The sequence below is a fragment of the Punctularia strigosozonata genome, assembly GCF_000264995.1.
Source record: "Punctularia strigosozonata HHB-11173 SS5 unplaced genomic scaffold PUNSTscaffold_3, whole genome shotgun sequence".
Taxonomy (NCBI): Eukaryota; Fungi; Basidiomycota; class Agaricomycetes; order Corticiales; family Punctulariaceae; genus Punctularia; species Punctularia strigosozonata.
The window spans coordinates 203020-224012 of record NW_006767435.1 but is presented as its reverse complement, the minus strand read 5'-3'; the positions used below and the strand labels follow the sequence as shown (position 1 = coordinate 224012).

Here is a 20993-nt window from a genome sequence, read left to right as displayed (position 1 = left end):
CCGATAGATCCTGGACACTTAAGCTTAAGTGCACGATTGCACACGTTCCGTCTACCCGTTCACCTTCATTCTTTTTTTGTCTGATAGCACGGAGTCTTGTCTGTAGTATACAATAAAAATTTGGATGTTATGCGAGCTCTTGGTCTCATGAAACGAGGAGCGCGAGAGCATGTCAGGAAATCAACAGTTCGCCAGATGCTGGACATGTTTCCCACGGCTCCCGCGCCTTCGCCTCGACGACCAGCGATGACGACCGGACAACTGCGACGCGATATACCATATGTATGCAAAATATCAACATTACAACATTCCCAACACGCTATCCTGCCGACTTTGCGATGAATTCATGGGTTCCTGAGGCAGCATAACCCTCATTACCCCGAAATTTACTTGCCCAAGTCCAGGAGGGCTCTGGCTACCCCAAGCTCGTCGCTACCACTACGCAGCCTCGGATCTATGGAAGAATCAAAACTAGGTGAGTTCTCCTTATCCATTTCCTCCAGTCGGCGCTTCAGCCTTTTCATCCTGTCCTGTCGTCGGGATGTGCTCTTCAAAGCCTTCTCCGCCTTCTTCATCGCCCGTTCTTCGGCCTTTCGTCGTTTTTCAGCATCTCTGGCCATCCTATTGATGGCCTGCTGAGTTTTCCGTTGCATTGCCGCCTCTTTCTTCCGTCTTTTCTCTTCCTCTCGTCTTGCTTTGTTTGCCTCCCGCTCAGCTCGTCTCCTTTCCAATTCTTCATGCTGATCTCTCTGCTCTTCTTCTTCAGCTCGGATCGCCTGCATTGCCTCCTCGGTCGTCAGGCAGCGTGCCTGTGTCTTCAGCTCTCTGCCTCTCTTCCGCCCCCGCTTTGTCCGCCGTTCCTCCAATTGCCGTCGAAGCTGCAAGTTCTCCTGCCCCATCAAAATTGCATGGCATTCGGCTTTCTCCGCACGTACTCGCTGTGAGTCTCGTTCCTCTCGGAGCCGCTCAATCTCTTTCCAGAGGTCTACTCGTGATGACCAGGCTGAGAGACTTCGCGTACGGGTGACAGACCGCGTTGCAACTCGCGACGGCCTTTGCAACAAAGCTCCGGACTCCCCCAAGCCATCCATGTCAGTATCGCCTGCCGCCTCATCGACCCCGACGCCTGCCGCCTCATCGACCCCGACACCGGCCGCTTCATCGACACCGACACCGGCCGCTTCATCGACACCGACACTGGGAGCTGCATCGACACCAATGCCGGTCGCTTCATCGACACCGATGTCGGGAGCTGCATTGAGGTCCTCATCTTCGTCTTCGTCAAGATCGGAATCTTCGTTTTCGTCAACATCTTCGTCTTCGCCTTCGTCTGACGGCACATATGGATATGATGATGGGAAGTGTGGCCGGATGGATGTTGCCCAGCTTGGGGCATAGTCTTGTACTGTAAATACTGATTGATCCAAAGGACGGATACCAGTTTTCTTGAATGCTGCAAGAATAGTCTCGTGCTTGAGTGTGTGTCCGCGAACTCGGAGGTAGGTCTCGACGAAGTTATCTTTCGTGACTGATATGCCAACGGCGGCCATGTCGTCGCATGTATTGGCCCATTCGCGCTGAAGTGGTCCAAAAAGACCTACATCCAAGGGCTGAAGTTTGTGCGTTGTCTTTGAAGGAAGACAGAATAACAGAATTCCGTGCTGGTATGCATACTCGCAGATTGCATGTGTCTCATGTGAGCCGTGCCCATCCCAAATGACAAGAATCTTCTTTCCTGACGGATTATGGGCCTGCGCAAATGGGACAAAGACCTTCTTGAACCACTCAAGGCCAAGATGGTCATCTGTCCATCCATTCGGCGAGACACTAATGCTGTAATGGCTTCAATTGACTTGGTGATAGGCTGATCAGCATAACATCACATACCAAACCTCAGTACCATCCTGCGGATACCATGACTTTCGTAGACGACGGCCTTGGAATATTATTCCAGGTGGCATCATCAGTCCATTTGCACAGATGGCCTCGATGACTGTGACCAACTCAAGGTTGGCATTGGACTGACGATATCGAGCCCGCGCATGACGGGATACAATGTACTTTATTCCCCGGTTCTTTCTCCCTCCGCCCATCTGAAACCCCTTCTCGTCCATATTCCAGATGTTCTCCCAGGGGATGTCGTACTCTTCAATGATCTTGGTGAGTTTCATGAAGTAGTCGGTGACGTTCAGGTGATTGAAGGCGCGGGCCCGGCTGGGGTCCAATCCAGCTGTCTTCGAAGTTGTGAGCTCGGGGTGACGTCGGAGAAAGGCGTACACCCAATCTTTCCCAATGTTGCGACCAGAGAGGGCCTTGACCTTGGGTGCAATTGTGCGGCGTGTGAGAGGATGCGCAGTCAGTGCGAGATACTGACACCAGTCAGCTAGCACTTCCTCCTGTGCTTCTGTCAACGTCATTTGGCCTTGATGGGCCGTAACGCGGTCTTGGTGTAGTCCTTGAGCGCGTGCACTGATGGTGCTGCGAGGCACGTCGTACAGGCGGGATGCAGCACGGACACCTCGTATGCCTTGTTGTACTTCGGTGACGGCAATACGAAGACGTGTTCTTGGCGTCAGGGGCTGGGAACGAGACTGCTGTGGTTGGGAACCCATGAGAGCGACGGGTTCTCCGAAGTCGGCGGGAGAAACACGATGAAGGAATGCACGTCCTGTCTGCTCCCGCGCATGTCTTGAGACCCGGCTTTCTGTCCCGGAAACACCCTAACCTCCAATTTTATTGCAGTCTGCACTCACTGATACATCAAGCAATGTACTCTGAGAGGTAATATGTACAAGGCATAGTTACAAAAGCAGGAACAGTGTGATTACCGGCGGCGTAGCATGATTCTGGGACTTGCCAGGCTCACCGTGCTACTTTTCCCCAACTGATTTCCGTGCTCTCAACGCGGCACAGTAGATCAGGTGTGATACAACATATCTACACCAGTTTGAGCTCAGGAATCCTACGGGAGGACGCAAAAGATTCGAGTGTCCAGAATCCCCGGGTGTCCAGCAAGTGTGGGAATGATAGTATCTCATGGCCGAAATTCGGCGCTGAAGCGCCCTCGGCCGGGTGTCAATGAGTTGATGATCGTCAATGCCGCGACCTGTATATTTCCGGGCCGCCGAAGACTGATGTGGGACGCACTCAGGCACGTTTAGGGCTTCTGCAATCTGGATGACACGAGAAAGATGTCGGTAGTTGACAACCGAGATAGCAAACTGCTCGGAGGAGTTTAAAATTAGCTCACTCGTGGTACCGATATAAATCACAAAAAAGCGCACCAGTTGAAACCAGAACCTGATCCTCTCCGGCGCGCAAAATGAAGCGATTCACCGTATTTGTCGCCATAGCCAGCTTCGTCACATCGTATGTTGGATGGTTGAACAGGCACCCACTGGTCCGCGTCTAATACGAGTGCTATCGACAGGTTGCATGCAGGGATAATTTCCCCCACCGGGTCTTGCCCCACAGAGTGAGCAGCGGTATTGATATTTCTCGACAGGAATAACTTGTCCTGATCACAAGCCTTATCATACCTATCTTAGGTGTCAAACTCCGGCTGGCGAATGCATACCAGGCTGCATTCTTCCTCCTACGACCACTGTTCTTCCTATAAAGCAACAGTAGGCGGGTGCTCGCCGTACGTTGACCGCGTTTCTCGATGAATCAATAAACTGATAGATGCCCTCAGCTGTGTTGCAGGACGGATTTGCCCATAGTTTTGTCGACCCATCGAGCCTATACTTTAGCATGAGGCCGGTTAGTAATAGACGGCGTTAGCTCCACTAAAGCTACCAGTAGTATTGTGTGTGCTAAGGCGGTGCAGAGGCTTGGACAGTGACGCGACGAAATTGGCCGTGGTTTGATGAGTTGAAAAAAGTTCAATATACAACTGAAACGCAGTGTCCCGTGCTCTTCACTATACCAGACTAAACCAAGGTCCCTGTTATTCTCTCAAATCAGGCTTAACGCGAGAGTGGCATAACAGTTACTTCGACTACACAATAACTCGGCCTTACAGCCGGCCGTTTAATAGCAGGCCATAGAATAGTCACCATCAGAGCAGTGCGTCACTTCAAACCTCATGTGTTAAATCAGAACAATGTAGTGCTGATTTCACGTCGTCGTTGGCCCGATCGGATTTCATGACAGCTGTTTTGCGTTTGACTCTTACGCTCAACAAACTGCTCAGGCTCCATGCGCTGTCGGCCGGAGCATGCATGCCAGAGCAAGCGGTTCAGGCTTCCATATTCTGGGCGAGTATCCACTCATCTTCCACATTGAGGTGTTAGATTCCAGACGATGATTGTCTACCGCGCTGCTTGTCGCACCCAATCACCTAACTTTCAGGCACAGCCGGCAGTTTGAACGTCGACAACTGTTGTATCATGGTGGAAGTCAAAGCCGGAAAGACCATTTCATATGAAGACTTGCCGTATGGTAGTGATAACAGTTTTTCAGGAGTTCAGACAAAGCACAGTCTTCCACGAATTTAAGAGCTGCTTTACGTTAGCATGCGATGTTATACTCTACCAGGGAAACCCAAACCCGGCATCGGATATCTATTAGTACGAAATTACTGCGGCAGTTGTCGTGTGTATTATCGACACACAGATCGCATTCGCAGCAATGGTTTTGCTATTCTTAGATTTCTCCGGTTTGCGAGCCAGGTATCTAGGTCAAATGTGTTACTAATATTTGACCAGAAAACAGGCGGAAACCAGGTCTCGGCGTTCCCCTCATTTGATCGCTTATCCCAAAGCGAGAAACGACAACCACTCGCGAGGGTACTCCAGGTCGGTCAATCGGTCAATGGTTCCCCGCCCGGCAGCAGCTCCGATTCATAGCCTCTTCCCGCGGTCTAGCCTGATGTCTCAGCGCAATGAGACAACCCGCATACACCGGAACGTCTGAAGTCGACAAATAGCTGCGTATTGTCAAACCGACTTTCGCATGCCATCTCACCGCTGATGTGCGTAGTATGATTGCTGAAACGAATACAAATAAGGTATCTTATAAACGGGCCCCCGTCGGGCACTGTTCCCTTGAGAACCATCCGAAAGCGCTTCTTCAATGTTGAGATCAGCCATCCTCATCCTCCTCGTGTCTTCCTTGGGCCGGTTTGTGTGCACTTTCAAACTTTGTCACGGAGGGTACTTACATGGTTTGAATTACCCGCACCCCCAGATCAGCCCCAACATTGGAGTATCTGGAAGAGCGTCAATGTGCGCCGTACGTAGTTCTTCTGCTTGAACACGATTTTTAGTACTGATACATACTGCAGATGCAAACTTCATGAAGCTTGCCCAGCCAACTGTAAGGCTATCACCGATGCTGTGGTCTCTACACCAACTCCGACCACGACTGTGGTGCCTGTTATCTCGTGCCCTGTGTGAGTACTGTCCATGAAGTGGTTATCTCCAATCCTCACGAGCAATATTGCACAGATGCAAGCCAGGCATGTTCTGCCCTCTCTTCTGCGTCGTAGAGACAGACATCCCTGTTTGAAGTCCCAAATACGACACCACTCGGGACATTCAGAACACATCGAGATATTCATCCTGCAAAACGGTATCTGTATCACAACGGCGAACGACCCTGCTACTCCAACTACATGCATAGGCTGTCCTGATAGGAGTAACTCCAATATAATGACGTGCCTATCCGGTGAACGGAGCGGGTCCGGGAACCTGGAATATATCATGTACTTGTCAGGACGTCCTAACACCGCGTGCATGAACAACGTCATACCGTGTAGCTCGTCGGGTTTGTGTAAATGTCCACGGTAAGGCCGCTGCGAGTGCCTGTTAGTGATTGCATTCTTCACCCTAGAGAATTGCAACGTACGGGTCGTTCGCGGAATAAGCGCCGGGGATCGACACCTTGCTCGGATTTGCGGAGCCGCCGCCAGTGATGGTGATCTGGGCACAGGAGACATACCACTGCGGAGCGTCGACGACGTGAAGTGCGATCTGCTCAACGTGGACGAGGTACTAGAATACAGGAACGATGAGAGTGTGATCAAGGCCAACAGCGTGCAATGTGCGTACGTCTCCAGGAGGAACATCACTGGGGATCGTAGTAGTAAGTTGGCTCAGGTTATAGTCGCTGAAGCTGAAGGACTGCGAGTACGTTGCGCCCCATTCCGCAATCTGAGAAGATACGATTGTGTGAGAGAGGCGGTCGATGTGATTATGAGTCCATGAGTCAGCCTACCTTGAACCAATGGGCGCCTGTCCCGTCCCAGGTGGCAGCAGTCTCGCCGCTAGGAACCTGTCCGACTACGCATATGTCAGCCACAGTGAAGCTCTAGTTCGGTGAGAAGGTATAAAATCACGATAGATAGCAGCGGGCCCAAGGTGGTAGAGCGTGTTGTCGAGCTTGAAGCCAATGGTAGATCCAGCAGGGACGCTGACCGTGGAGGTGGCAGCGGTGTGGATGTTGCAGACCAGGTTCGGGTCCGTCGCAGAGGTGATGGGACTGTTGTTCACGGGTTCACGAACGGCGGCTTCCGAAGTCGTCGAGCCGGCGATAAGGGTCGTGAAGATATCTGATGAGGTGGAATCAGCATGCATGTCGGAGTACAAGGCGCCGTAGAACGCTTACAGTGAGCCGAGGCTGCTTGCGCAAGCGCAACGAATCCGATGAGCGTCGAGACCTTCATGATTGGGAGCGGGGCGCGGGCTTGGACAAGGTCGATGTGTGGTAGGGTGTTCCCTTGCCGTGTCTTTATACGCGGGTTTAGTTGGAGGAGGGAGTCTCGTGCCCTGGTCCCATTCGATTAGCGAAGCACCCTCGAGACCGACAGTTGTCTCGCGGAAAGAGCGAACGCGCCGGCGCATACGAAACTGCGAGTCGGATGACGAATGATAGACGGGGATGAATGGGGTAGAGCGTTATTGCCTCAAAATCTCGGATGCTCGGAATGGCTGAGAAGTACGCGTAATCCGAGGCAATATGTTCAAGGCCCGGTCGCTAACAGGTGAAAAGGTTTTGGGGTAGTCATGGCGTCGAGACTTCGCCCGAGAGAAGACTTGCGGAGGCGGGAATGTTGCACGGGATGTCCAAGTCGCATTCCGAGAAAGTGCCTGAACAACGTACCACCCCGTCCAGGACAACGTCCGGTTCCGGTATGATGTCACGAATCAGCAGAAAGCACGCGATTCGGCGAGTCGTACGTGAGGAGACGGGATAGGTCGGCAGAGCGTTCGCGAGGTCATCATGTCTCGGAAAAACCGCTGGTGATCTCCGGGGAACGGTTCGTGAAGTGTTATGGGTCAATTCATTGGATCATAGCGAAGGTGGATACGAAGTGAGTTGTGCCAGTGACGACGTCCATGTGGTAGATGGCGCGTCGCGGAGGGCACATAATGAGGGCTCGGGGAGAATGTCTGAGGACGAGCACTGAACGAAGAAGGTAGTCCGACGCGGGCGCATCCAGATGAACTACGCGTGAGCCACGAAGGAGTATGTAGTGGGGAAAGGTTGTCGGGCATTCATGGCCTGCGGTTGAAGGAGGCAGGTGTGGATCGGACAAGTTCAACGGCGACCATTATCTTTCATCCTCGGTGGATATAGTTCAACGCAATGGCCCAGGTCCGTCCTTTGTGAACTAGCCTGTCCCCTTCTTGGCGTCCCTGCAGCGCGTCTCCAGGTATTGCGTTGTGCTGTCCGTAGCTTGCTTCTAGAGTCCACCCACTGGCAGTCTGATGCTGCCGGCTGGCGACGACCTCGTCCGGCGATGTTCGCAGAACCCCCTGTATCCACTCGCCAATGCGCACCACCATACCATTCACCCCACCTTCGTCCTCCGTGAGTGCGACCAGGACTTCAACGTCGCTGGGTAACGGGTCGTCCCTCCACACTTCCTCGTATGGTCGGATTTTTCCCGAAGCCGGGTCGAGCATCTCGCCACGTTCCAAATCGTCGCCATTGGGCAGCGTCTCAAATATCCCTGAGTCCTCTCTTCCATCTTCTCCCTCCCAATCTGCGCCACGCGAATCAATCAGGTGGATCCATCGAGACTTATCGGCTTCGGGCCGGATCTTGTACCCTGCAAATGCCCACTCGCACTTCGATGGATCGTCGGAAAAGGGTCGAAAGTCGACGAAGAAGTTGCGAGACGTTGAAGGTGGAAGAACGCCAGCGGTGAGAACGAGGGTATCGGTTGGTTCGGAGGGCGGAGAGGGAAGGAATCGAAGTGATACCCGCCTCGAAACGGAAGGCTGGATAGTCGACATCTCCTGTTCGCAGGTTCAAGTTGAGAGCACTGGTGGACTATAGGTGTACAGTCAGACGCAGATTGGTGGTAGTCGGTGATTGCAAGTCTGACTGAAGATGGAGCAAGCCATGTCGCGCGCGTCTTTCGCATGCACTTGTACTCTACCCAATATTCGACGACGCTGGCCCAGAATGAACACGAAAACTATCGAGAGCAAGTGAATCGGGCCGTCCAATGGCCTCCCTCCAAACCATCGACCTCGATCCGTCCTTGCGGAGCGTCATCCTGCTTCACATGCAGCACCGCGTGTTTCTTGCCCGCCCGAGACAACACCAACGTCCCATCGCAATCCGGGTACTCAACGCTCAACGCCCCATTCGTACCCTTCGGCGTCTCGAACGCAACCTGGAAGGAGCCGGTCTTGGCATCCTTCGCGTTGTTGACGCTGAAACTGCCTAGGCTGGTCTTGAACCCCGCCTCCGCCCTCGTCAGGTCGCCAAGGGTAGGCTTGATCAACCACGTCCGTCCTCCGGCGCTCGTCAACTGGATACCGGCCACCATGAAGGTCAACGTCGACGTTGGCCCGGTAGACCACCCATGCGCGAAGCTGATGCGTGGATCGTTCGTATAAGGAGCATAATGCAACTCGCCGGTGCTCGAGTACCCCTCGATGAAAGTGCTGTTCGTCATGCGCGGATCGTCGAGCATGAAGCCCCACTCGAGACGCATGAGGTCGAGCGCGGCACTAGCATTCCCGGATAGGATATGGGCTTGCAGCTCGAAGCCGGAGATGAAGGGCGAGATAGCGTCAGCAGCCTCGAGAGCGGGAGCGCCATATGGCGTCCATCTCTGCACGAGGTTCGAGCTGATGGAGGCGGTTTGGGTATCGTTCAGGGTCAAATTCGAGACGACCGCCCATGCGTTCCCGTCTTGAGGGTGTAGGGTCGTTGTCTCGTTGTCGCGATACATGCCGGCGGAGGCATCCCAGAGGAGCTCGTTGGCGGACGATTTGATGGTGGCTGCAGTCTGGGCCCACGAGGCGAGGAGGTCGGTTTCGTTAAGAGCATCGGCCAGGACTGAAACTTGATTCAGGGTGTGGTAGAGGATTGCGTTGGCCTACGAATTTCATCAGATTTCACGCGTCAAGCCTTGGCATAATCTGAAATGGTACCTCGATATTGTGCCCGCCCATGCCAAACCGAAGCCAGTCATGAGGCGAAGTCACGTTCATCAAGCCGCTGTCGTCGATGAAACCCAGAGCGAAGTTCATGGCGAGCTTGATGCCGTCCCACATGCTCTGAAGGTAATCGATGTCATCCTATAAAACGAATGAGTGTTCGATACGGCTTCAAGAGCGAATAACGGTTCTCAACTCACCGAGTAGAGGTAGTAGTCGGCAACACCGATCAACGTGTACAAGTGGTACGTATGCGAGAGCTCAGTGAAAAACGGCTGGCCTGCGTATGGTAGCTGTCCACTGGTCTTGTTTTGTATGGCGAAGAGGGAGTTCAAGGAATTTTGGACGGATATCAGGTCATTGGTGGAAGTGACGATGCCAGGAACGGCGATGGACATGTCGCCTGCCCACACGAGTCTGTCGCGCTTAGCGCCATCCACGAGCGCCGACGTGCCATTGGTGATCGTATAGTTCAACCACCATGGGAGAGCGCCGACTGAGTCTCCTGGCTCCGTGCCGTTAATGATCCCGAGGTATATGAGGGCATCGCCATGCTTCGGATCGATCGTGCACAGTTGGTTTGTGTAGGCCCCTGCCGGCGAAAATCAGAGAGGAATGCGGGTGGGAACAACGGAGGCAGGCTTACCAGCATACCAAATCCGATTCAAAAGTTCGTCTATATTTTGATTAGTAAGGATCTCCGAGATCTAGTATGAGAGCCCGTACCGTTGGAGTGAAAGTAACCGGTGTAATCCCTCAGCTTGTCCTCCGCGTAGTGCGGCATAGCGGTGAAATGAGTCGTCACCTGCGTCACCTCCAAGCTTCCGGTGGTGTTGTGCACCAAACTGAGGTACCTAAACGCCCCCCTTTCGTTCTGCCTCGGAACAGTATACGTTCCTGGTTTCTTGGGCTGGATCCACAGCGTCTCGTCGATCCCGCCGTCGGCCGTGGCATCGCTGCCTTCACCCGAAATCCAGAGGGAGCTCTCGGAGAACGTGATACCAATGAATTGGTGTTCGTCGGATATATCGCCAACGTTGAGTGAGACAACCCCGGCGATGTTCTTGCCATAGTCGAAGGTCACTGCCGATGACCCCTTGAACGTCGCTTTACCGTGGCTGGGGCCGGTGATGCTTTCCGCGTGGATGACGGTACCGTTAACCTTCCGTACAGATACTGGGTGCAACGTGCGACTGGAAGGAGCCAAGATATACTCGTCATAGGGTATGGCGAACGTAGCGACAGAGGCCGCGAGGAACACAGTAAGCCGAAGACACAGCGAAGAGGGCATCCTGTTTATCGGTCCACATCTTGTTTTTCATCTGCATTTATGCATTGGAGGCGAAGCTGCGAAGCCCAAGAGCATGATGGATTGAGGGGACGTTCGATCGTCTGGACTGTGGAGAATGAGTGGAGAATGGCGCCGTGATAAACGTTGTGGTCATGAACTCAGAACATGAGACCACGGACGTTGCCGGGCAACGCGCCTCGCCGTTCGCGATCGAGCTCGTGACCTGCTCGTGACCACCTTTACCTCGTAGTTCCCGCCTTCTGGTTGCTACCCGTCTCAAATGTTCTCCAATTGAGATGCTAACGTTCTCAGCGGATCGTCTTCTGTACCGCTATGATCTCGTGCAAACCGGGCCGGCGCTTGGCCAAGCAGACGCAGATATCGCCTCGACGTGGCTCAGCTGATGACTGGCGGCCGGGATCTCATCATCACCCTCTCGGCACTTCTCTTGGATTATCACTTCCCTGAGGCCTGAGGCCTGAGGCGTGGCAGCCTATCGCGTCACCATAACACTGCGCACGCATATGGACATGGCGCCGGACTGAATGAATGTGAACATCAGTCCCAGGGCGGGCCCCAACCGACGTGTACAGTTCACGCGAGTATGCAATGCTACGTCCTGGGATCCATCTGCTATCTGAAACAGCCGGGGCCCGACGAAACTGCACAGGATATGGTATCTTTGGCCTTCTCATACATTCATAGGACCGCAACGGACGTGGTGGCCACCGCTCATACTGCAAGTGCGAGATTGCATAGGCCCGCAGCGATGGTTTTATCAGCGCCTCTGTCGATCCTTGATGCGTAAGTGAATCAGCCACTGCAGGGTTTATGTTTGTTCTTCTCCAGATGGTTCATCTCTTATTGCTGCTCTGCTTCTTTCTCGTACCCCAGAACTACGTTCAACGACCGAACGCAGAGACACGGGTCACCAAACTCGGAGAGCTTTGCGACTGATATATACGCTGGCTCATGGCTCGGTCCCTCGATAACGGCGGGTCATCTCTTTACCGCAGATTCATACGGAAATAGGCTTGCCGCAGCGCCCGGTTCGAAGTTATGTATAGCTTCATCATCTCAAGGCGTTCGATGCACCGAGGCGATCAGGTATGCATTGCCTTCCGTTCCATTCTGATGTAGGCGAGGGCTGGACCGCTATCTTTACACCCGGGAGAACTGGTGCCCTCGGCGCTGCGATGGGCGTATCAAAACTCCTCTTTACTTAAGGTGTGGGCTTCATAACGAATCCCTCTCCACCACTGTTGAGAAGCAAAGCGTACGCAAGAACGGGCTCTATACACTCGTTGGGCCGGATGACTACAGAAATCGATGCTCTGGTCGCCTGTGATCAGACGAGAAGCGTTGGGCGAAGTATCTGCAAATGCACCGCAGGTACGCTCATTCGAGCCTTTGACCGATGATGGTGACCGAATCAAATGCGCCTATACGTTAGACTCGAGGCAAGAACCGACCAGTCTTCAGCTGAAGGCGCAGCAACTTTCCGAACGGTTTCGCCGTGCTAGCGATTTGACCGCCGCATCTGAATCTATCGAAATATATGAATATATTCTCCAGAATACCACGGAAGTGAGATTCGTGATTACATAGTCCCTTCGCTCAATGACACATGTGATCGTTCGCCAGAAACGATATCATCCCCTATGCTATCTCGCCTATCTTCTCCACGACCGATACCGCTACACCGGCGATGTCGTCGATTTGGAAAACGCCGTGAAGCTGGGACGAGAGGCCGTGGAGGCCTGCAACGTGGAGAATGTTGTATGCGCTGCCGTCTTGATCTTCTGCGGAGATATCCTGGACTCCGATGCGGAAGTTAGCGGGAACGACGTTAATCGACGTACTGCCGAGGAGATGTTTCAAGAAGCCGTCGTGCTATGCCCCATCGATCACCGCTTGCGGCCTATTGCGATGCGATGTCTCTCGTTCACCCACTTCCGCCGGTTTGACTCAAACGATTCGTTGCACTACGTTGATGAAGCCATCGCCACGCAACGTTCTGCAATCGCGTTGTTACCTCTCCACTGTGCGGACCGACATCGGTATCTCAGTTATCTGGGCATGTATCTCCGCAAACGCTATGATATCCTTGGAACATCCGACGATCTCGAGGAGGCGATCGGCCTCCTTCGGGAAGCCACGGAGGCCTGCCCACCCACACATGTAGATCGGGAGTCTATCTTGGTCAGGCTCGGCCATGTTTTATTCCGTCGCTTTGAGCTCGCCGGGCGTCTTCAAGACTTGGAGGACGCGTTGGATATGACGAAGCTCGCACTAACGTCTGGTCTTCCTGCAAGCCAACAACGCGTGTATATCCTTTCTAATTTATGCAACATGTTGCAATATCTCATCGATTACCGAGACACGTCAGTCTCTTACTCCACTCTCACCGAGTTGGTTCGGCTACGCCAAGAGGCTCTGATGATATGTCCTCGGGGATTTCATGGTCTTTTCCTCCTTCTTGATGGCTTAGCCAGCGCATTCTGGATGCGATTCATATGGAGTGGCGAAGCTCGAGATCTGGAAGAGGCGATCGGATTTCGCCGAGAAGCCCTGAAAGAGCTGCCTCCCAACAGTCCACAGCGATGGGTGATGCTAGTGTGCATGGGCTCAGACCTATGCAGCAGGTTCAAGGAACTCGGCCAAATGGATGATCTCAATGAAGCCGTACAGTTACATCGCATCGCCGTCGCCAATCAACCGTCCACAGACTTCCAACATCTCGCCGCTGTCACGTCACTCCTCTCGGCACTCTGCATCCGTTTCAGAGTCCTACGATCACCCGAAGATTTAGAAGAGGGGATCCGTATTGGTGAAGAACACCTCCAAAGTATACCTACTGGCCATCGATGGCGAGCCGAAATTACTCAAGAGCTATCAAATGCCCTCTTGTTGCGAGGAGAACATTATGGGACGCTAGCAGACATTGACCGAGCCATAGAGCTGCTTCACTCTGTTAACATCTTCGCGCCTGGATCCCTGGCTGCCCCGCAACATGCACGCGTCATAGGTCTGGCGTACATGGCCAAGTTTCATCTTACGCACGACACCGAATATGCAGCTCGGGCAAAGACCATCATGACCGATTTGCTCCAGGGCGCCTCCTCGAGCCAGCGCGACTGTTTCCAGTATCTTCTCGACCTTTCCGAATTTTATTTGCAAATGGGCACGCAGTACTTCAATCCATACACTGCTCTAGAGCATCTCGCGCTCGGTGTTGCTGATGGCAATAGGGATGTACGTTCTCGCATTCAAGGTGCAGCTCACATATTGGAGAAGGTGGAGTCTATGCAGCGCTCCGAAAATACGTCTCTTCAAAATCCGCGTGTCTCTTCGCAACTTCTGGACATCTATAGCGCACTTGTTTCCTTACTCCCTCGCGTCGCATACTTTGGCGTTGATCCATTAGCTCGCCTTCATTCTCTAACCATCGGACAGAACATCGCTACAATCGCCGCCACAAAAGCGATCAGCTTATCCCAACTCGAGCGTGCTGTAGAGATCCTCGAGCAAGGCCGCGCAATTTTCTGGACTCATGTTCTACGATTGCGTTCTCAGTTTGACCATGTGCCGATCGAACTTCGAGAGAGATTGGTCACCCTTGCTCAGAACCTGGATAGGAATCTGGACGTACCTCCAGATGCCGGCGACAAGCATCTGATAGAGAAAGCTCTTCTCCAGAGGCGGCTCCACAGCGATGAGTTCGATGTTCTTCTGGAACAAGTCCGTCAACGCCCGGGGCTCGAACGTTTCATGCTCTACGACGAATTCTCGACACTCGCTCGAGCTGCAGCTCGTGGTCCTATCGTGATATTGGTGGCAAGCGCGAACACGTGCAATGCCCTCATCATCACCGCCGCAGGGGGGTTGAAGAACGTGCCGTTACGTGCCCTCGATGAGGCCTGGATAGTGGACGCGGGTAGAAGGTGGAAACACGTAACTGCGGAAGCGAGATCAGCAATGCGAACTCGATTAAAACTCAAGAAGGTCGGAAAAGCATATGAAACTGTACCACGTATGGAGATACCCGACGCTAGCGATGTCCTCGAAGGTTTATGGTCCAAGATCGTAGAACCGGTGTTAAGCGTGTTAGGGTTTAAGGCAAGTATATGGTTGTGATCTCAGCGAGCTCGATTGCTGACTTGTCCTTAGCCATCGATTGGTCGTGCGCGCCCGCGCATCTGGTGGTGTCCCACAGGGAACCTGGTCCACTTCCCAATCCACGCGGCCTGCAGTAGGGGAAAGTTCTGCTCAGACTATGTGGTGTCCTCGTACACACCCACCATCAGCTCTCTGCTTCATATTCGGCAGGAATATACCACATTTCCACTCAACAACTGCCACGTTCTCCTGGCTGCCGTACCTCAGCCATTCTCAGAAGCATGGGGTGAATTACCACATACGCTCCAAGAGATTCAAGCCGTTCAATCTGTCATACCGCAGGCAACACTCCTTGGAGACGGCGATCGATCCCGTCACGTATCAAGTGCGAAAAGCGTTCTGAAAAGTCTCCCAAACACGTCTATCTTGCACCTCGCATGCCATGGTCTGCAGGAGGCCGATAATCCACTCAAGAGTGGTTTCGTCATGAGTGACCAGATGATCACTATCGAGCAATTGATGGACCTGCCCCTTCCTCGAGCTTTTCTTGCATTTCTGAGTGCGTGCGAGACCGCAAAGGGCGACAGAGTGAGCTGATAGCAGAGGGAGTTCATGAACACTGGTATCTAATCTTCTTCGACTCTCGTAGAACCAGCCAGATCAAACGGTGAATTTAGCAGCCACGATGCTTTTTGCAGGTTTCAAGAGCGTGATTGCAACCCTCTGGTCAGCATAGTGTTCTTGTGGGGCTATCTTGCCATGCACATAGCGTTTACATTCAGGATTTTACAGGTCAATGGAAGATGTCGACGGGCCGCACATCGCAACCCATGTATACAGAGAACTGTTCGGGGCAAACAAGATATACCTTGAGCCGGACGACGTACCTTACGCGTTGGATGCTGCTGTTCAGGAACTCCGGCGCATTCATCCAGACCCCAGTCGATGGGCACCATATATACATCTCGGAATGTAGTTCGAGTTCAACCGTCACGAATATCTTTATGGACAGAATGGGGACTGCGCTTCGAGATATTTTGGAGCGAGTCGATCTCGTCTCCTGATGCCTGACGAATGAATCGTGATCGAGGTAGCTTGAGACACGGTACGTTGTGGACGCGCGCAAGTGACCGGGGACCGTGGGAACGCCGTGTCCAGGCGTGTCGCGTCGGTTTTCGTATGCTCGTCCCTTGCCGACTACCTCCCATGACATGGATGCTCTGTTAACCCTCGTAATCAACTCCCGTTGTAACCCACGCTCATGTTCCGCACGTTCCAGAATGCAAAGGCAAGTCATCATCGGCAGCCTCATAGTACCGTCGATATCTGACGCGCATGGCTCTCCAGACTCCTGCGGTGCATAACTGTTCACCTTCTTACATTCAATGCGGCACGGCTGCTGATCAAATCCGGTAGCCTGGACGTTCTACTCCGGAACATGCCCTATTGACTCCGTCGTCCGAATGAATGTTGCGGTGCGAGTCAACAGACTTAGAAGCACTGGTCAATACATATATGAATGCACGGATTGACGAATGTCGGCATTACGCGCTCCCGCATCCCCGGGCATTCTTGAATAGACGTCGAATGGGCTTGGGCTTTACGCGGCATGGATGTGACGGTTATGTATGTCTCCCGCTTCCCATGCCATTTAGCGTTCAATACTCATATCGAGGCAGTGAAGCACTTCGAAACGCTCGATCAAGCACAGGCGCTGAGACGCTCGTTACATTGCACTGCAGGACAGCATGGTCCAGCGAGCGTTCTCAAGACGATATCTAAGCAGGGAGCCTGGCGCCCCTCCTGTGTACGGCTCCAGTTCTCGGCGAAAGACTTCCACTTTAATAGGCATAACGCGTATACCATGGACGAAATTGCACAACCTCAAAGTGATTGCGTGCATAATACTATGGGCCAACGTTGGATGCTCATGGGTCGCACAGGCTATTTGGATGCTTGTCAGGTTCGAGAAGAAGAAATCAGCCCTAGACCACGGGGATGCGAATGCATCGCAGGTTGGTGGTCTTTATAATCTTTACATTTCTTGATGAGGCTGAAAGACATATGATCAGACAACTTGTCAACTTGTAACGGGCATGTGAAGGCGCAACAGTCTTTTGCTCAGTTTCGCGTACACGGCGATCTGACAGCAGTTTCCGAATCCATCGAACTATACAAGGGCCTGCTTCAAACCACCACTACAGACGTGAGCCTAGGCGTGTATGAGACAGGAATCCCTTAGGCTCACGTTCTTTACAGGCACGACATGATGTCCTTAGTGACCTCGCGTCTATCCTCATCGACCGCTATCGCTACACTGACGACCAGCCTGACTTGCAGTGGGCCGTCCGACTAGGTAGAGAGGCGATGGACACGTGCAGGGCGGAGAACATTACCTGTCCCACCGTTCTTGTTGTATTCGGAGATGCCCTGGACTCGGATGCAGAGCTGAGCGGGAGCTCTTCCAACCGACTCGCGGCCGAAGACATGTTTCGCGCAGCCACGGAGCTTTTCCCGCGGACTCACCACCTACGGCCCACTGCCCTTCGCTGCCTGTCGTTTTCCCTGTTCCGCCGCCCTCACTCCTCCGACTTGTTGGACGAAGCGATAAAGCTACAACGGTTGGCGGTCGCGCAGGCGTTGTCTTCGCAGATTCACGACAGGCATCGACACCTTAGTATACTGGGCATGTACCTCCGACAACGGTACGACTTGGGGGGAGAACGGAGTGATCTCGAGGAGGCCGTAGTGTTGATGAGACACGCCATGGAGTCTTGCCCGCCGACACACGTGGATCGAGAATGTGTCTTGGTCCGGTCCAGTCACGTCCTATTCCGCCACTTCGAGCTGTGCGGGGATACTCAAGACCTCGAGGACTCGTTGAAACAAGCTAAAGCAGCACTGACGGTCGGCCGCCCAACAAGTCAGCAACGTGTATATTCCCTCTCCAATGTCGCCAACATCCTCGAATACTTCATCGAGCACCGAGCCTGTTCAGACTCTATTCTTGACGAGTTGGTCGGTTTGCGTCAGGAAGCCATTAACATCAGCCCAGAAGGGTTTCACGGCCATTTGGCTTTGCTAGACTGTTTAGCCAATGCTATGCGGATGCGCTTCTCATGGAAGGGACAAGTGGTTGACCTGGAGGAGGCTATCGAGATTCATCGGCATCGTATTCATGACACCGGCACCGGCGATCCTCACCGGTTGAATTGCTTGTTTAATCTTGGAGAGGAGCTCATGATGAGATTCAAGGAGCTGGGCCGCATTGAAGACTTGGACGAGGCGATCGAACTGCATCGCACTGTGCTGGATGAAGAGTCACCCGCGCACTTCCAGCACCTCAATTCCGTCGCCGGGATGCTTTCCGCGCTCAGGATTCGGTTTAGAGCGCGTCGTTCCGTGGAGGACTTAGAGGAGGCCATAGTTCTCGCCGAAGAAAACCTTCAAAATACGCCGATCGGCAATCGATGGAGAGGCAATCTCATTCAAGAATTGTCCAACTCGTTACTACTGCGAGGAGAGTATAACGGAAACTCAAATGATATCGATAGAGCCATCCAACTCCTCGAACCCTCGGACGTCTACGCCCCCGGATCACTCATTGCCCCTGAACAGATGCGAATCGTGGGATTGGCCCATATGGCTCGGTTTCGCCAGACACAACATGCCGACGATGCAGTCCGGTCGAGGGCAGTCATGACCGAGCTACTCCAGAGAGTCATCTCCGAGCAGCGTGACTGCTTCGAGTACCTCCTCGATGTGTCCGAGCTGTACCTCGAGGCTGGTACAGAATACCGGAATATTGCACTCGCGCTGGACCACCTCATGCAGTGCGTAGCGGCCGATCACCGCGACGTGCGTTCTCGCATCCAAGGCGGCGTGCGCGTTCTCGAGAAGGTAGAATCCATATGTCGCTCCGAGCGCGTAGCCCTCGAAGACCCCCACTTCGGGCCGCAGTTATTGGGGATCTATAGCATGATCGTATCTATGCTCCCTCGTGTAGCCTACTTCGGCACAGACCCTCACTCGCGCCTCCGTTCTTTGGCCATCGGCCAGCATGTCGCTGCCAATGCGGCTCTCCATGCGATTGATCTCTCGCAAGCTGAACGTGCCTTGGAGATACTAGAACAAGGGCGAGCTATCTTCTGGACACACATTCTGCGGTTGCGATCTCGCTTTGAATCCGTTCCAGACGACATGCGCGACCGATTGCTCGTCCTCGCACAGAAGTTGGAGAAAAATTCGGACATCTCCGAAGATCTTAGCGAGAGGCACCTCGTAGAGAAAGCTCTCGGCGAAAGGAGGAGGTGCAGCGACGAATTCGATGCGCTGTTAGATCAAGTCCGTCGCCTTCCCGGATTCGAGCGCTTCATGTTGCACGACGAGTTTTCGACACTCGTCCGGGCGGCCGATTGCGGGCCGGTCGTAGTCCTGATCGCGAGCGCGATTGGGTGCAGCGCGCTCATAGTGACCAAGATGGGAGGGCCGAAGTGCGTCCCGTTGCCTGCGCTCGACGAGGCGTGGGTGCTGGAGTCCGGTCAACGTTGGCGAGCGGCCACTGCAGAGGCACGGTCGGCAGTCCGAACTCGACTGCATCTTCAGAAGGTGAAGGTAGCATCGAAGAAGACGGCTTGCAGCCCTGTGGCCGAGGCATGCAATGTGCTCGGAGGGTTGTGGACGAAGATCGTGGAGCCCGTTCTGGCAGCTCTATACCTCAAGGTGAGCCAAACGACCGCATAGGAAAGTCAGTGGTTGAGCTTACCTACAGCCGGCCGTCGGACGCGCCCGGCCTCGCCTCTGGTGGTGCCCGACTGGACACCTCGTCCATTTCCCAATCCACGCAGCTTGCAAAGGCGGCCGATCGTGCTCGGACTACGTCGTGTCCTCATACACCCCCACGCTGAGCGCACTTCTGAGCGTGAGGCGCGAGTTCACCCCCGTGCGGCTCGAAGACTCCGCGGTCCTTCTCGCCGCCGTGCCCCGGCCGTTTGTGGACAGGTGGACCGAGCTGCCGTCGACGCTCGATGAGATCGCGGCGGTCGAGGCAGTGGTGCCGCGCGCGGCGGTGCTAACGCTCGATGCGTCAAAAGCGCACGCCTTGCTCGACAACCTGCCGCGCGCGACGGTGCTGCACCTTGCGTGCCACGGCCTCCAAGAGTCTAAGAATCCGCTCAAGAGCGGGTTCGTCATGAGCGACCGGATGCTCACCATCGAGAATCTGATGGACGTGCCACTTCCACGAGCATTCCTCGCGTTCTTGAGCGCGTGCGAGACCGCAAAGGGCGACGCGGCACGTCTTTATACCCTCCCAGTATGTCCTTAGTCCTGATCGGTCGTTTCTGCTCTCCTAGAATCAGCCGGACCAAACGGTCAACCTGGCGGCCACCATGCTCTTCTCTGGGTTCAAGAGTGTGATCGCAACGCTGTGGTGTGTATTTCTCTTGCATTCTTGGATCATTTGTCGTGCTCACTGGGCATTATTACAGGTCCATGGAAGACGTCGACGGGCCGCTCATCGCAACGCTCGTATACAAGGAGCTGTTCCGTGCGGGCAAGACATATCTCGACCCGGACGACGTGCCCTACGCGCTCGACGCGGCCATTCAGGAGCTCCGCCGTGCTCATCCAGAACCGAGCCGATGGGCTCCATACGTGCATCTTGGGATGTGAGAAATGCCTTTATCGCTTGCGGGAGGCTTCACGATCTGATCTGCACCGTGTATGTGGGTCTGCATTCCCGATGGCTGCCTTTTCCTTTTTCCTGATTAATCATTTCGTTAGTATGCTAGGGAAGTTGTGTGCCTTCTTCACAGTTAGCACGCGGTCATTGTACACTACGCCGCATTTGTGTACAAGGGGCATTTGCAACTCGGTGTTATCGTGAATTTGTTCGATAAATTGCATGCTGTCCGTGAACGCATCTACGCATCGAGGTTATGGGGCGTGCCACTCTGCAGGGAACAACCTTCAAGAGTGTGACCAATCTCGAGAATCGTGGTTGTCTACGAACATACAATGCCGAGTGACTGATGATCATATGTATCGTGTACCAAGAGCGGGCACCATTATCGTGGCTCGAAGATGTTTTTTTCACAGAAATCCATTAACAGTCGTCGTCAGTACAGAGAGTAGAAAAAATGAGGATGCCGCTCTCTTTGGTGTATGCTGGTGGCAGAGGA

At 53.7% G+C, this 20993-nt stretch overlaps 5 protein-coding genes across 5 annotated transcripts; 1 reads left to right on the top strand and 4 right to left on the bottom strand.

Moving 5' to 3' along the window:
* Nucleotides 1-1421: 1421 nt before the first annotated feature.
* On the bottom strand, nt 1422-1712 carry PUNSTDRAFT_29687 (uncharacterized protein; the record flags this gene model as incomplete). Its single annotated transcript, XM_007380664.1, has 1 exon — nt 1422-1712. A coding segment is annotated over one exon (291 nt), but the record flags the coding sequence as incomplete, so codon positions are not given.
* Nucleotides 1713-5304: 3592 nt separating this feature from the next.
* Nucleotides 5305-6694, bottom strand: PUNSTDRAFT_98263 (uncharacterized protein). Its single transcript, XM_007380663.1, has 8 exons — nt 6610-6694; nt 6341-6553; nt 6220-6284; nt 6054-6155; nt 5851-5996; nt 5755-5797; nt 5435-5693; nt 5305-5376 (listed from the first exon to the last, which is right to left on the bottom strand). Exons 1-7 carry the CDS (start codon nt 6665-6667, stop codon nt 5664-5666), a joined length of 657 nt encoding a protein of 218 aa, XP_007380725.1. The 5' UTR covers nt 6668-6694; the 3' UTR covers nt 5305-5376; nt 5435-5663.
* A 1135-nt stretch (nt 6695-7829) lies between these two features.
* Nucleotides 7830-8222, bottom strand: PUNSTDRAFT_25082 (uncharacterized protein; the record flags this gene model as incomplete). The annotated part of the gene is made up of 1 exon (XM_007380662.1): nt 7830-8222. A coding segment is annotated over one exon (393 nt), but the record flags the coding sequence as incomplete, so codon positions are not given.
* Nucleotides 8223-8364: 142 nt separating this feature from the next.
* Nucleotides 8365-10791, bottom strand: PUNSTDRAFT_82764 (bacterial alpha-L-rhamnosidase domain-containing protein). The gene is made up of 5 exons (XM_007380661.1): nt 10128-10791; nt 10048-10077; nt 9602-9993; nt 9396-9542; nt 8365-9340 (listed from the first exon to the last, which is right to left on the bottom strand). The coding sequence occupies exons 1-5, from the start codon at nt 10690-10692 to the stop codon at nt 8429-8431; spliced, it is 2046 nt and encodes a 681-aa protein (XP_007380723.1). The 5' UTR covers nt 10693-10791; the 3' UTR covers nt 8365-8428.
* A 1890-nt stretch (nt 10792-12681) lies between these two features.
* On the top strand, nt 12682-20484 carry PUNSTDRAFT_28588 (uncharacterized protein; the record flags this gene model as incomplete). Its single annotated transcript, XM_007380660.2, has 7 exons — nt 12682-13046; nt 13188-13540; nt 17534-18693; nt 18772-19533; nt 19583-20125; nt 20172-20242; nt 20301-20484. Coding segments are annotated over 7 exons (3438 nt in total), but the record flags the coding sequence as incomplete, so codon positions are not given.
* Between the last annotated feature and the right edge of the window lie 509 nt (nt 20485-20993).